The sequence below is a fragment of the Vipera ursinii genome (assembly GCF_947247035.1).
Source record: "Vipera ursinii genome assembly, chromosome: 1".
Classification (NCBI taxonomy): domain Eukaryota; kingdom Metazoa; phylum Chordata; class Lepidosauria; order Squamata; family Viperidae; genus Vipera; species Vipera ursinii.
This window is the reverse complement of record NC_139512.1, coordinates 178396044-178410450: the sequence shown is the minus strand read 5'-3', so window position 1 is coordinate 178410450 and position 14407 is coordinate 178396044. Positions and strand designations below refer to the sequence as shown.

General features: G+C 35.6%; 1 protein-coding gene across 2 annotated transcripts in view; it reads right to left on the bottom strand.

Annotated features, from left to right (window-relative positions):
• Positions 1 to 14407, bottom strand: part of ADAM23 (ADAM metallopeptidase domain 23) — an 83771-nt gene that overhangs the window by 24880 nt on the left and 44484 nt on the right. For both annotated transcript variants that reach the window (XM_083350114.1, XM_083350115.1), the window contains exons 16-25: positions 13426 to 13525; positions 12107 to 12178; positions 10392 to 10478; positions 9988 to 10068; positions 6329 to 6379; positions 5189 to 5252; positions 4181 to 4286; positions 3430 to 3549; positions 2793 to 2961; positions 984 to 1095 (exon numbers count right to left, since the gene is read on the bottom strand). In XM_083350114.1, the coding sequence (XP_083206240.1) occupies positions 984 to 1095; positions 2793 to 2961; positions 3430 to 3549; positions 4181 to 4286; positions 5189 to 5252; positions 6329 to 6379; positions 9988 to 10068; positions 10392 to 10478; positions 12107 to 12178; positions 13426 to 13525 (962 nt within the window). The remainder of the gene's footprint in view (positions 1 to 983; positions 1096 to 2792; positions 2962 to 3429; positions 3550 to 4180; positions 4287 to 5188; positions 5253 to 6328; positions 6380 to 9987; positions 10069 to 10391; positions 10479 to 12106; positions 12179 to 13425; positions 13526 to 14407) is intronic.

The following is a 14407-nucleotide window of genomic DNA, read 5'->3' as shown; positions in this document are numbered from 1 at the left end:
TTTTTTATTAGGGTAGTCCAAATTTTACATAAATTAAATGCACTAAAACTCCATATATGCAATGTATCTATCAGGATTAATTTCTGTATAATGATAAATACAGAATGTAATACGATTCAGAAACCCTGTCCCCCACTGTAGCAGGTTGTATTCCTTCCCACCTGCCAATTTATGGATTTATGGTGGAATTAAATGGATTCTAAAATCTTAGTAAGAATGGGCATGAAAATTCAGTAATAAAATTCAAAATCATTTAAGTATTCAAATGATGCCCGCTTTAAAAATGCAAACGGCTACTCAGTCATATTTGAGCATTTATTTTCAATGTACTAAAGTACATAGGATTTTTAGAGGCTTTTTTGCATTCAGGATATTTAAATCAATAGTTATGCCACAGTTAAAAAAAATCTAATGAGTTTGCAAAAATAAAAAGTAATTTGGATTTTACAAATATATATTACTATCCTGTATTTTTTATTAGATTCTTGTTAAACAATCCAAGGCTTTAATTCCTATATACAATTCCAATCCAACTAAATTCAACAGGAGTTCTATATGCAGAGAACTGTGCTACAAATGACCTCTGAAAGTATCCAAGAATATTAGATTACTTCCATGTATACATAATTTTAATGAAGGGTTTTACATGTTAAAATATAAAAATGTAATCTTTAAAATTATATAAACATACTCATACATTTAAAATGTTAAACATTTTGTCAGACTGAGGTAGAATTAGTATTAGGATTAATTACGATAGTATATATTTTCTATATTTTAGAAAAATAACAAAATTCAAAATAAAGTATTTTCATATCAGTGCTTTTTGTGAAATACCTCTTGAACCATAGATGTAAAACTTGTACACAAAGAAATAAAACATACGGTATATAATAGTTTAATAGTTTTCAAATGCTTTGTTACAAATGTTCCTGTTAATAATATAATTATATGGTGGTAAAAGGAACTGAAATCACACAAACCCTTTGGTCCACTTGGTTTTTCGGTGTCATCTTTCCTTCTAGGATCAAACATGCTACAATCTGTACCTGCCCAAGTAGTGTTACAAATGCAGGTGGCTTCATTACTGCACACCTAAAAAAAAAAGTTGGCATATATTAGCGTATCATTAAAATGGTGCTTTGGAGGAGACAGAGTAGAGTAAGGGCTTCTGTTTGGAGAACGGTGAACTGATGTCTTTGGACAGCTACATGCTGACAGAGAAACAAAGACATCTCACAATCACAGGAGAATCTGGCCTGCCTCAGTGCTCCTTCGGAAGCACATACATCTATATATGATTGCCCATATAGAAATACACAGCAATGAGCAATTAATGGGTTATAAGTTAAAATGCTTTCATTCTAAAACAAAAAAGAATCTCAGTGTTCTTCTGAAATCACAGCTGAAACTAGGTAAACAAATCTGTTCCAAGCTTTGTGTATTTTGACTGTCTATAGGTAGACTGAACAACCACTGAATACTTTCATAAGCAAAAAGACAAAATATTTTAGGAAAAAACATTGTCATATCAGAAAATGTAACATTTCAATGTGATTTTAAGTAAAATGTTAACCCATTAACTATTCAGATAATCACATAAGAAACAAAAATAATTTATCATAAGAACAAAAAAATGTGTATGCTGCCTGAGTCTCAAAGGCTCACAATAATATCTCACAAATACTGATAGATAGTTATAGCTCAGAGTTGAAATGAGGAGTCCTTGGTGCTCTCTGAGTTTGGTTGTTTTCTTGCATTTCATTACTGAAGCTAAGTAATATCATCAGTGGTCAATGAAGTTAATTATTGTTACCTAGTTCAAGCAATGAAACATTTGCAAGAAAACAGCTGAGCTCAGAGAACATCAAGGACACCTCATTCACATTTCTTGATATTCACATTTCTTGACCCAGGCTCAAGAAATAGGATGGATACTGATGTATTTCCCACTGGCTTAATATTTTATATTCTCCAGTGTGAGTATCAAAAAGTGACCAGAATGGTTGCCATTCTGCAGCTGGGAATATTCTAGCTAGGAAAGAAAAAGGAGATGGTAGTTCAAGATCTTCAACGAAAAAGCACCATTCACATGCTACTAAGGAAACATCAAGAGCCAGTTTGGTGTAGTAGTAAAGCATCAGGCCTGAAACTAAGAGACCATGAATTCTAGTCCTGCCTTGGGCACAAAGCCACTTTCACTCAGCCCTAGGAAGAAGAAAATGGCAAACTACTTATGAAAATATTTGCCAGGAAAACTGTGGGGACATGTTTCAGGCAGTCTCAAAAAACAGGTATGATTGAATGGAAGGGGAAAAAAAGGAAACTTTGTTATTCTTTAGATATGTCTCATACCAGTTTCACCCAAGTGGTACAATCTATGCCCCACAGAGGGGAAGGGGGTGAATTATAGTTACCAGTTGAAAGCTTTTATTTCAACTGAGGACAATCCTTTGCATATAAGTGTGCCAAACTGGATTGTGCATGTAACTCTGTTAATTATGCTTCTATACAATATTTCTATTTTATATCTTTATAAAACAATCTTTTTCTGTTCCAGATAAACAGTAGTAGTAAATATGCCAGGAGTAAATAGTAGTAGTAGTAGAAGAAGAAAAGATCTCCAGGCACGGCTAAATTAATGAAAGTTAAACAATCAGATGAAGGGACAAATCCTTGTACATCCTATCAGGAATTTATGCTTCCTGTCTTCATGTGTATAGATATCCATACAGATTAGAAGTAAGAAAATGAAATAGGTGTCTCACATATTCTGCTGACCTGGGACTTACCCCATGTCCCGAACAAACTTTTCCGTTAGCATCCATAGGACAGCTGCTTATGTTCAAGGACTGAATAGAGAGGCATCTTCGGTCCATACACATCATATTAGGACCACAAGGAGTCCCATCTTCTACATATCCTAAATCTGTTTCATCATCTAAAAGTACATGTGCACAACTACAAGAAGAAGTTTTAAAAAAATGTTACCGACATTATTAAACTTCATCAGAATAAACAGATGTAAAATATTCATAGCATGCATAACCTGAAAATCCAGGAAGCAAAATAATATGATTATTTTTTCACTCTATTTATGGATGCTTGCTGTGTTGGAAAATTTTGTGTGTCCAAATAAGAAACATACTACAAGAAAAGAAAAATTAAAATTAATTTGTCAACACTGAAGCAATGAAATTTCAAATTATTTCAATGAAGCAATAGAATAATTTTGCATTTGTATTAAACAACCTATTCAGATGCCAGAACAATGAAAAAAATCATAAAAATTAAAATCAACTAGAACTTATTTAAATGTGGTTTTAACCTAATTTATTGAGAAACAACCTATTTGAATGTGCTTTTATGTTCAAATTTTTAGGTAAACTGAAAATGCCAGTGTTGCACAATGAATCAGATTTTACATACCTGCAATTCACTACAACACCTTGGTGGAAAAAAGAAGTTGGAATAATTTCTCCCTGAAGGTGACCAATTCGTGGAACCCCATCAAGATTTGCACAAAGCAACAATCCACAGAACACATCGCTGTAAGACAAAGCCAAGATACGTAACAAGCTATTTTGTAGACTGGGAAGAGAAAGACTATTTGGACAAATTAGGAAACTTCCCTCTAGGGAAAAATACAATCTGGACTGCACTGTAGCAGAATTCCAAATGATGTTTTAAAAAAATCATTTAAGAATCAAATTCTAATCTGTGAGAAATAGTCATGCTACACATTCACTTCTAGACTGCAAGTTGTCCAAATGCTAAAAATTATCAGACAACGCTCTGGTTTCTGAAAGATTACTTTTAAACATTATAAATAAATAAATACCAAAAAATAAATAAGCAAAGGCTACAAGCCATTAGGAACCTGAAAAATATGAACGTATCAAATGAGAAAATGCGTTACCATTCAAACTCTTATTGAGCTGAAAATAATGTGAATTTAAAAAGGGCTTTGAGTGAGTGTAAAAATGCCTCTCTGTTCTCTCAGTTTCCATCATACAGTATCCCATGTTATCTTTGAGGCTATTTGAGGGTCCCAAGACTTCAGTAGTACCTTCTGTGGGAAGCAAAGGTGTCTGTAATAAAGTGGGAAATTCTGCTCCTTTATCTTTCAGGCCAAGCAAGTCAGTTTAAGGACAACTGAATCCAGCATTCTCAAACTTACTGTTTGTGGCAAGGAATCCATTTGTCTCTGTCTTTTCCACAGTTCCCTTTCTGTGTACCTTCTGTATTGAGCTTCTCGTAACAGTGTTTGTGAGACCCTGAAGCCTCTGTGGAAGAAGATAAGGTAATTTCCAATAATGCTCAAAATGGTTTTATTCACTTTTGGTCCCAGAGTTTAACCCTGCCACAAATAATCCTACTACAGTTAGCTATGAACATGCTATGAACATAATAAGGATGCTTAAAATGTTCTTTCTCTCTCTCAGATGACAATGCATTTTCTATATTCTTCCAAATGATGTATTTTGGGGGGGGGGGTTGCTTTTTGTACCGTAATTTGTTTTTTTCCTATTTTTTACTTTTTCTTTTCAGTGTTTTATTGCTCATTGTACATTTAAATACATTCAAAATAAAGAACCAGATATCAGTAGTAATCAGTAGTAATGTATTATATTATTTCCTTTTGTAAAAAGTGAATGTCCCTTACAATTTCTATGTGCATTAAAAATTTTACTGCTTCTGTCTGGGATATAAGATTATAAAAAACTGTATATTGTCTCAGAAGAACAAAAAAAATAAGAGTTATTTTCCTAGTACGATCAGGAGGTCTGGAAGATACTTCTTTTTGTCAAGGACAAGAAATTTAACTAAATCTTGTATGTTTGCAATTTTTTTTTAATTTGCAATTAAGAGGGGATTTATTTGGGAATATTTTATGGGGGAGAAGATATTTCATCCTCTGATTTTGCCAAAGCTGTGGTCCAGATCTGTGTAAGATTTTTGCGGGGCAACACAGTTCTTCATTCAGATTCATCAACCCTTATTTTCAAACATGTTATAGACAAATTACGTTGATCCTGACTGATTTTTGAGAATAGGGCCTGTTCCCCAAAATGCTAGAACACCCGGAAAAAAAAGATAATATGAATCATATATATTGAGAGGGAGAGGGAGAGGGAGGGAAGTTGATAGAATGTGCTGAGAAATATTTTTGTATAAATTAACTTACTATTGCCCCAAATGAATTTGCACTGATTATCTCTTGTCTTACACTCTCCATTGTAGCAACGTCCCTAAATAGGAACAAATTATAGTCAGAAACATACCATTCTTCTTTCTTCGTAAAAAGCCAGATACTGCCACGAGCTTTGTCCTTTTTGCTAGCAAGGAACAAACTTTTTTTTTCTAATAATACTGCTTGGCTTGGCTTTCAAGATAGCAAGGATGCTTGAAATTATTTTCTTTTCACCAGGCTAATAAAATGTTAATATAACTTTATATTTTGCTTCCGTAAGATTTGAGTTTTCTCTTTCATAAAGAAGACATTAGAATATGTGAACAAAGAGCAGTTAGGTTGCTAACTGCTCTGAATCTATACATCCCAAGGTTGCAAAGCAGAATTTGAAAGAAGGTAAAAGTTGCAGCATAGAATTCCCAGCATAATGAAGTAAACTCAGAGGATATCAAACAGAGTTTAGAATATTATCCTAGTAACTGCTTGAGAAGAAAAGAATGCATGCAGTCTGCAGTGAATCTTATATTGGATAGAATATTACACAAGGAAATGACAGAAGAAAATTATTTACCTAAATAGTTCCTATATTTAAAGAAAGCATTTTGAAGCTTAAAGTAGATAATAGTCAAATAACATTTAAAACAGCATAAGCCATCAAAACAAAAAAGGAAAAAAACATCCAAAAAATAATATTGCCCATCAAGAAAGAACAATGGCAGCATGCCACAGGCATCAATGATAGGCATAAAGTGACCGTGAGGCATATACCTCACAGCTGTGGGGGAGGGAGGCGGAGGAGGAAATACCATGTACTTGATGGCACTAAGTTTTATGGCTCCAGCCGCTATATATTCTCCCCCCTCACACACATACACCCTTTATTTTTAAACCAAAATTTCTGCTTGCAAAAGATGTTATGTCTGTATAACTTGATTCAGTCTTTCATAACTGATACAGTTTCAAAAAAAATCCCTTCCTTAATAACCATCCAGTCTGCACCCATAACCCTTGTGTGCATCCTTGAATGGCATCCTGTGAAGTGAAACTGAGAGTACTGCAACTTCCCAAAACCCTTGTCCTGATATTTTCAATACACTGATAGGCTAAGCTCGTGCAGGCTCAGCTTTAACTTACCTGATTTGAATCACAAGCAAATCCATCTTGCTTATGAAGATTTGGTGGGCACTGAAAGGCAAAGTATTCCTTTACTTTAAAACTGTGGAATTATCCCTTAGAATTTACTTCCATTTTCGGTTCACGTAGGCTTTTGCTGGATGGTGACCATCTAGACATATGGGTAGACAGTTATCTAAAAAGCAGATGCTATCTGACTAAACAGTTCTGAAGTCCTGTAGTAGGTAGTTTATTACCCAGCATAACAAGGAAAGATTCATACCTAAAAATTTCTTGATCTAAAAGTGTTTTTGTAGCTACCATTAGATACTTGTAGCTTCGGTTGTTTTTTTTATCAGTTTGAGATATATATAGCAATAGCAATAGACATAGACTTATATACCATTTCATAGTGCTTTATAGCACTCTCTAAGTGGTTTACAGAGTCAGCGTGCCCCTAGCAATCTGGGTCCTCATTTTACCAACCTCAGAAGGATGGAAGGCCGAGTCAAACTTGAGTCGGTCAGGGCTGAACTTCTACTACAGGCAGAGTTAGCCTACAATATTGCTGTTCTGTTCCAGCCTACGACCGGCCCTCTTTGAATGTCAGGGACAACCCCTTTTTATAGTCAACAGGCTGGAAAGAACCAACCAAATTTATTTACAAAGAAATCAACAGTTCAAACAAGAGTTAAACCAAAAGTTCAAGCAAGAGTTAAACAGGAATAATAGACCAGGACTGAATAGATCCAGCTGTGAATCATCTACGTCCAATACCTCATGCTCAAACGGCTGAGTCTGATGAGGAACATGATGGGAGGGGCCAGGCTGAGAGTCCTGCATTGCATCAGAGCCTCCCTCTGACACCAAAGGCTCTCCAAACCCCTCCTCCTCCTCCTCCTCCTCCTCTTCAGAATCATCAGATTCTGCTGCCAGTATCACAGGCTGACGCTGAATTACAACAATTGCATTTTAACCACCTGTGCTCTTATCAACATATCTTTCAGACAGCCTGGCTTTGGTAACTGCTGTCTGATTAGGCTACTATGTCTATTTTACATAGGTCTGCCTTTAGAACCACCCCAGGAACTTCTGTTGTTCTAAAATAGGGCCGTAAAATGACTAACTGAAACCAAGTATTTTGATCAAATTATTGCAGTGTTTAATAGATTAATAGCCAATTTAGGACTTCTGCATAAATACTTATCTGAAGCTTACTTAAGATAACTTTGGAGGTCCTTTCTGTAAGCCATTACCAAATATAATGGTATAGGTAGTTACTAGCAAAGATCATATTTACAGATGTCTCCCTAGGGAAGACTCTAATTTAAAAGGCACCTGCTGGTACTCTTGGATCACTTTTTCAGTGAAACCTGGCCTTATTAAATAATGGCACATCTTATTTGAGATCTGAGCATTTTTTATGTTTTATTTTGTTAGAGTCTTTAATTAAGTTATATTTTACTACTGATACATGTTAATCTTATTTTATTCCCATCCAGAAAGCACATTTGAATGATGATTGGTCGTGTAAAAATGATAGGTAAGTACATAATCTCCTGCATTTAGATGATTACTTAATTTGATTAAATTCCTTAAAGAGATGTCCCTTTTAAAAATGCTTAATTATGTTGAATGCGAGTTAAACTCCAAAGGTAATATCAAACTAGGAATACTTCTTATAAAACATTGCCTGATATGACACATGCCTTTCTCCATAGAATAATTGTGTTTATTCAAAGAAAAATGAATACATATTAAATAGAATGCTGTATTCTAATATATATATATATATATATATATATATATATATATATATATATATATATATATATATGTAGATCTAGAGTCTCGGGTTTCTTCCCGCGTTCCTTTCATCTTCAGAAAGTTGTGGCGACGTTTCGACGAAATCCCATCCGTCATCATCAGGCCGGAGTGTTCCTCCTGCTGCTTCCAGGAGCAATGCGTGGTCTGGCTGTTCCTTTCCTTCCAACTGCCGGTGGGGCTGTGTTCTGACTGGGTGGAGGCGTGGCTGCTTTCTGATTGGGTGGGGGTGTCCTCCGATTGGGTGGAGGCGCGGTTGTCTTCTGATTGAGTGGAGGCGTGGCTGTCTTCTGATTGGGTGGATGCGTGGTTGTCTTCTGATTGGTTGGAGGCGTGGCTGTCTTCTGATTGGGTGGGGTGTGTTCTGAATGGGTGGGGTTTTTTGTTGTGTTGTAATATCCTGAGTGTTGTGATTTGGTGTCCTGAGGAGTGGGCTGTGTAGTGGCCTCCAGAGCTTTGGTTTGGCTCCGAGTTCGAGGACACAACACAACAAAAAACCCCACCCATTCAGAACACACCCCACCCAATCAGAAGACAGCCACGCCTCCAACCAATCAGAAGACAACCACGCATCCACCCAATCAGAAGACAGCCACGCCTCCACTCAATCAGAAGACAACCGCGCCTCCACCCAATCGGAGGACACCCCCACCCAATCAGAAAGCAGCCACGCCTCCACCCAGTCAGAACACAGCCCCACCGGCAGTTGGAAGGAAAGGAACAGCCAGACCACGCATTGCTCCTGGAAGCAGCAGGAGGAACACTCCGGCCTGATGATGACGGATGGGATTTCGTCGAAACGTCGCCACAACTTTCTGAAGATGAAAGGAACGCGGGAAGAAACCCGAGACTCTAGATCTACACATACAGACACCCGCGAGAATCTACGAAAACAAATATATATATATATATATATATATATATATATATATATATATATATATATATATATATATATATATATATATATATATATATATATATATATATATATAAAGAGCCTTGGTGGAGCAGTGGGCTGATGCCTCCTTAAGTAACACCAGCTGCCTGCAATTAGTGCAGGTTCGCATCCCACCAGGCTCAAGGTTGACTCAGCCTTCCATCCTTGAGGATGGAAGGATCTAAAATGAGGACCCAGATTGTTGGGGGCAATTAAGCTGACTTTGTCATAATGCCGCTTGGGGTGTGTGTGAAAGCCCTAATAAGCAGGCATATACATAGAATGAAGGCTACTGCTAAGCTTGTAAGCCGCCCTGAGTCTTCAGAGAAGGGCGGGATATAAATGGAATATATATATATATATATATATATATATATATATATATATATATATATATATATATACACACACACACACACACACACACACACACACACACACACACACACAGACTGAAATCAACAATCTGAATGAAAGCTCTTTGCTGAGATCCCAAATTGCTCTTCCACAAATGGAAGTATTCTTTCTACTCAAAAAAGGTTATATTGTACTAGACAAATTTTGCTTATTCCTGTTTCCTCCTGCAACCCTTACTGCTACAGCTTTCTGGAACAAATTTTGGAGGGGTGGGCAGAAAAAGGAAGAGACAAAAACTCCCCCTTCTATCCCTGTAATTGTCTTATGTTCCTTACACAATAATTTGTAATCCCAAACATTAAAGAAAATATATGGATCCTAAATCTAAACCATTTGGGAATATGTATATCAGCACAGCTTAGGTTTTAGACATAGAAAGTTAATTTTCTCCACCTTTCTCAAAATCAAATTTTGGTTCTAGTGTTGTTACATAAGAGAGAGGGTAGGACCTGACTGATAAATCAATATGTAACATATTCAAAATACATTATGTCATTACCTGGCCGGAGTCACCAGTACAGATTTCTGTAATATCACATTCATTCACTGCATAGCGACACTCAAAGCCTCGTGGGAAAAACTGAAAGTCAAAAGATTTTCAGTTAAAAAACAATTAAGTAAAAACCAAGCATTCAGGACTTGTTTTTTTTAAAAAACAAAACCTTAGACTTTTATTGGGTGAAAAAAAGATGATATATAAGTATCATTTTCATTCATTGGTAGGAAAGCAACGGGGGGGGGGGAGGGGAATGATATGTTTTTCAGAGGAAACAGTTAAGTTGTGGTATCTGTCTATCCAGGACCCTTTGATCCTAATAGTAGCTCCGTTTTTTATTTTTATCTTATGAAATTACATTTTCTAATTCAGTGCCATTTGGTAAAGATGCAATTAAAATAACTTACAAGGCAGGTCTCATTACAACATGGACCATCACTGCAATGAGCTCCATTAGAAAGGGAACATTTTTTACAGCAGTCTGCATGGCAGTCCTAAAAAAATATATATACTGTATATTAATGATTTTTATTTATTTATTTAGCATATAGCATATCATTCATAGATTGTATGTTTAAAAGATCTATGTCCAAATGCCAATGTCTATGCCATCTAACTATTAAATGAGCATTGTTTAATTTTTTTTTAAAAAAAGCAGATACTGGACCAGTTTATGACCTCAGCCTACAGCCGGTCACGATATGATCTATAATTTGACATGGAGTATGAAGCTAGTTTGCCTCCTTGTGATTCACCCTGGATAACGTGACAGCGTGAACTAAACAAACCAGCAACTGCTGGCAGCCAGACTACTCCGTAGACTTTCTTGGCTCTAAAAGTACATAGCAACGGGGGGGGGGGGGGGGGGGGGGAGACCCAGACCTTTTCAGGTCCAAATGACAAGAAAGAGCGGAAATATTTGAATTTGCTAAAGCTATGCTGAGGGGCTCAGCAGATCCAAAAGCCAATATGTTTCCAAGCTTTTACTGAACAGTAACATATTAATGGTAAATGATAATGATAAAAGTTAAATGAAAGTATTCAATGATTCACTTCTCCCGACCAAACTTTTTGTGCAAAAATGAGAAGGGGCGAGTCCTTTCGTTAGTGCACTTTTAGAGTATGTTGTTAAATGGTGGAAGATCCTCCAGAACAAAGTGTGAAATTGCACTAGCGGCTACAGTGGGGAAAAAGCATAGAAAGTCCTGGTCCATGGATAGATGTCTACTTTTGCACATATGATTCCTTGCTTATATATACACATTTGCAATATCAGTGACATGTTTCTTTATTAACTTTTAGTGCTTTATTAGATTTGTAATTTGCCACAATCTGACACACTCTGAGGTTGACATTGAAAGTATCCCTGTACTAAATACAGGTAGTCCACGACTTACAACAGTTCGTTTAGTGAGCGTTCTAAGTTACAACAGCACTGAAAAAAGTGACCTATGACCATTTTTCACACTTATGCAAACTTCTGACATGCAAAGTCAATGGGGAAGCCACATTCACTTAAGAACCATGTTACTAATTTAAAAACTCCAGTGATTCACTTAACAACTGTGATAAAAATGCTTGTAAAATGGGGCAAAACTCACTTAGCAAATGTCTCACTTAGCAACAGAAATTTTGGACTCAATTGTGGTCATAAGTCAAGGACTACCTGTAATATCAAACCAAACAACAACTGAGAATAAGATTTCTTATGTGCCAAAATATCATACAATGTTGAACCAAAATAATTAGTATAATAAATATTTAAAATACTGATTATTTTTCTTAAAGCTCAAAATCCCCAGACTGTAAGATGATTTTGTTAACACTGGGCATGCCATTGGTTAAAATATTTACATATGTAAGTTAAGATCAGAAACACAGCTCTAATTAATTAGGAAAGAAATACAAAGTAAGAAATTTGAATTAAAACTCTTCTCAGCCTTACACCAAGCAAAAGACAACTCTCCAAATGAGAGTTCTGATGATCTCCACTTCTGCTGGGATGATCTCAAAGGGATCATCCATCACTCCCTTCTTTATTATTTTATGTCCTATGAAAATGAACAGAACTTTATGAGTAATTATCTACTTTTCAGCTTTCATTTTAAGATGAAAATACTACCGTTTGGATACCACAGTCACAGTCTTCGCCTGGTTCCACATACCCATTTCCACATTCAGTGGCATCAAACAACTGGGGAAAAAACACATTTTTAAAAATGTTAGGATCTAGCTACCATTAAAAGATTCAGTTATATATTTAGCACCAAATACTTGTGCATTACTGTTCTGAAGCTGATTATAAAAAAAATGAACATCAGATTTCTGCTGGAGATTTTTCTCAGGAGTAATTTAATATAGAGAGCAAAACTTCATAGGATCTGCACTGCTGACTTGGAACTTGTTCCTTTCATTATATTTATCTGGCTCTTCCATCTTCTATTCTTTAGATGGATCGGTCATACAGCTAGATGCTGGATAGATGCTATTAAGATAGTAATATCCATCTTAAAAGAAAGAGATACTTTCATGTGGTAAAAATAAGAATGCGGAAAGAGGAATGCCGCAATAAGAAAGCCTCTAAAAGCTTAAAGCACCGGCTGAAAGAGGAAGTTGTTAGTTTAAGTGGTTTCTCAAAAATAAGGATATTGCATGTTAGGTAAGTTCAGTGAATGCTCTTGAACCCAAAGCAAAGATATCTTGTGCTTTGGGAGTAAAGCATAATTCCTGGAAACCGTCTTACTACCTAGATATAATTGCAGGGTTGGTTCTGTTTTACATCTGTTACAAAGTGAAATTTCCTTGATAAGCACGAATATGTAACACATAAGGCCATCAGGACAATATTCTTACTCTATACCTTGTATTATTTGCACTTATGAAAGATTACGAATTTGACTGAATTGAGAAACAGCTCATCCCTAAATGATACTAATCTTAATGCACAGATTAGAATAAAGGTGAATAACAGCAGATTTTGTCAGGCTGAGATTTTAATCATCCCTCTCATGATTGTTCTTTTTAGCTAGGAATGTTAAAAGGCTAAATTCTATCATACTAACATTAATTCAAAGGCGTATACTCATGACAGTTGCAGTGTCAGAGGGCCACATAACTGCCATTTGCAACTTTCCCAGGGGTGTTTTTGACAAGCAAAATCAATAGGGACAACCAGATTCACTTAATGACTTTGTGCTTTGCTTAATGACAGTATGGTTTGCTTAACAACTGTGGCAAAAATCAGATGTGACTCACTTAATGTGACCAGATGTTACTAATAAAAGTTCTGGTCCCAATTGTGGTCATATGCTGAGAACTACCTGTAGTAAGCAAGAAGAGGTGACATTTTTCCCCCTTCTGTTCTCCATTTCCTTCCCAATTCACTCAAAATGTACCATCACCCAGTTTGCTACCTTCATCAAAGGATTATAAGGAATGCACCTTTGTAGGCCTGTTGAAAAGACAAAAACCTCCTCCTCGGAGTAAAAAATCTCTGTATTCAGCAATGCTGCACTTTGAGAATTTTCTGGAGTGATAGACACTGAAAGAAAATAAGAGCAAAATATTAGAGAAATGGTTCATAGCACAGCCATAAAGAAATATCTAGTTTTTTTAAAAAAAGAAATAGATCAATACAGTAGAACACTTTTGCAGCAGATTTTAATAGTTCAATGGTTCAGTTCAATTTTCTTAATGCAGCCTTTTCGTATTTTACACAGATTTTTGGTAGTACTTTATTTCAGACAAAGATGGACACTATGTTAGTCAAACTGGATTAAGCGTCTCACTCCCTATCTGAAAGGATGCTTTTTTGACCAAACGAAAATATTTGTAATCTTTATTGAGGGTTTTGTTTTGGCACTATGAAAAACAATTAAAATTGCCTACATTTTTGTGTGCAAATTGGCAAACCACAAGTGGAACATTCTGTATTTTGGACTGACTTTGAAGATATTTCAGAAAAATTGTTTTCTATAGAATTCAGCCATCATGAAATTTGTAGAAAAAAAAGAGCAATCATATTTTACCAATTCAATGTTATTTTATTTGTTTCTCAGTTTATTTCAAGGATCAATGTTGGTCAATGTCCTATCTGAAAAGATCAAATTTGTACCATCACAAAAAACAAATTTTGAATAGTGATCCATACCTATGACTTTTCTCCTCCAAGTGTTTAAATTGGTCTCAGCTATTTTAAATAAAGCTCTTTCACTGAACTCTTTTAAAAAAGTCACACAAAATTTGGTATCTGTAATTTGAAAAGTAATTTTATCTTTCTCTCCCCCTCCCCCGCTGTTTTTAGTGTAATTGCTTTTACTGAAGATCCATTTTTGAGGAAATAAAAGTTTTCTTTCAAGTTCTAATTATTTTTTTTGCATTATGTTTATACAAATCAGAATAAATACCTGTGAACATTTAGAAA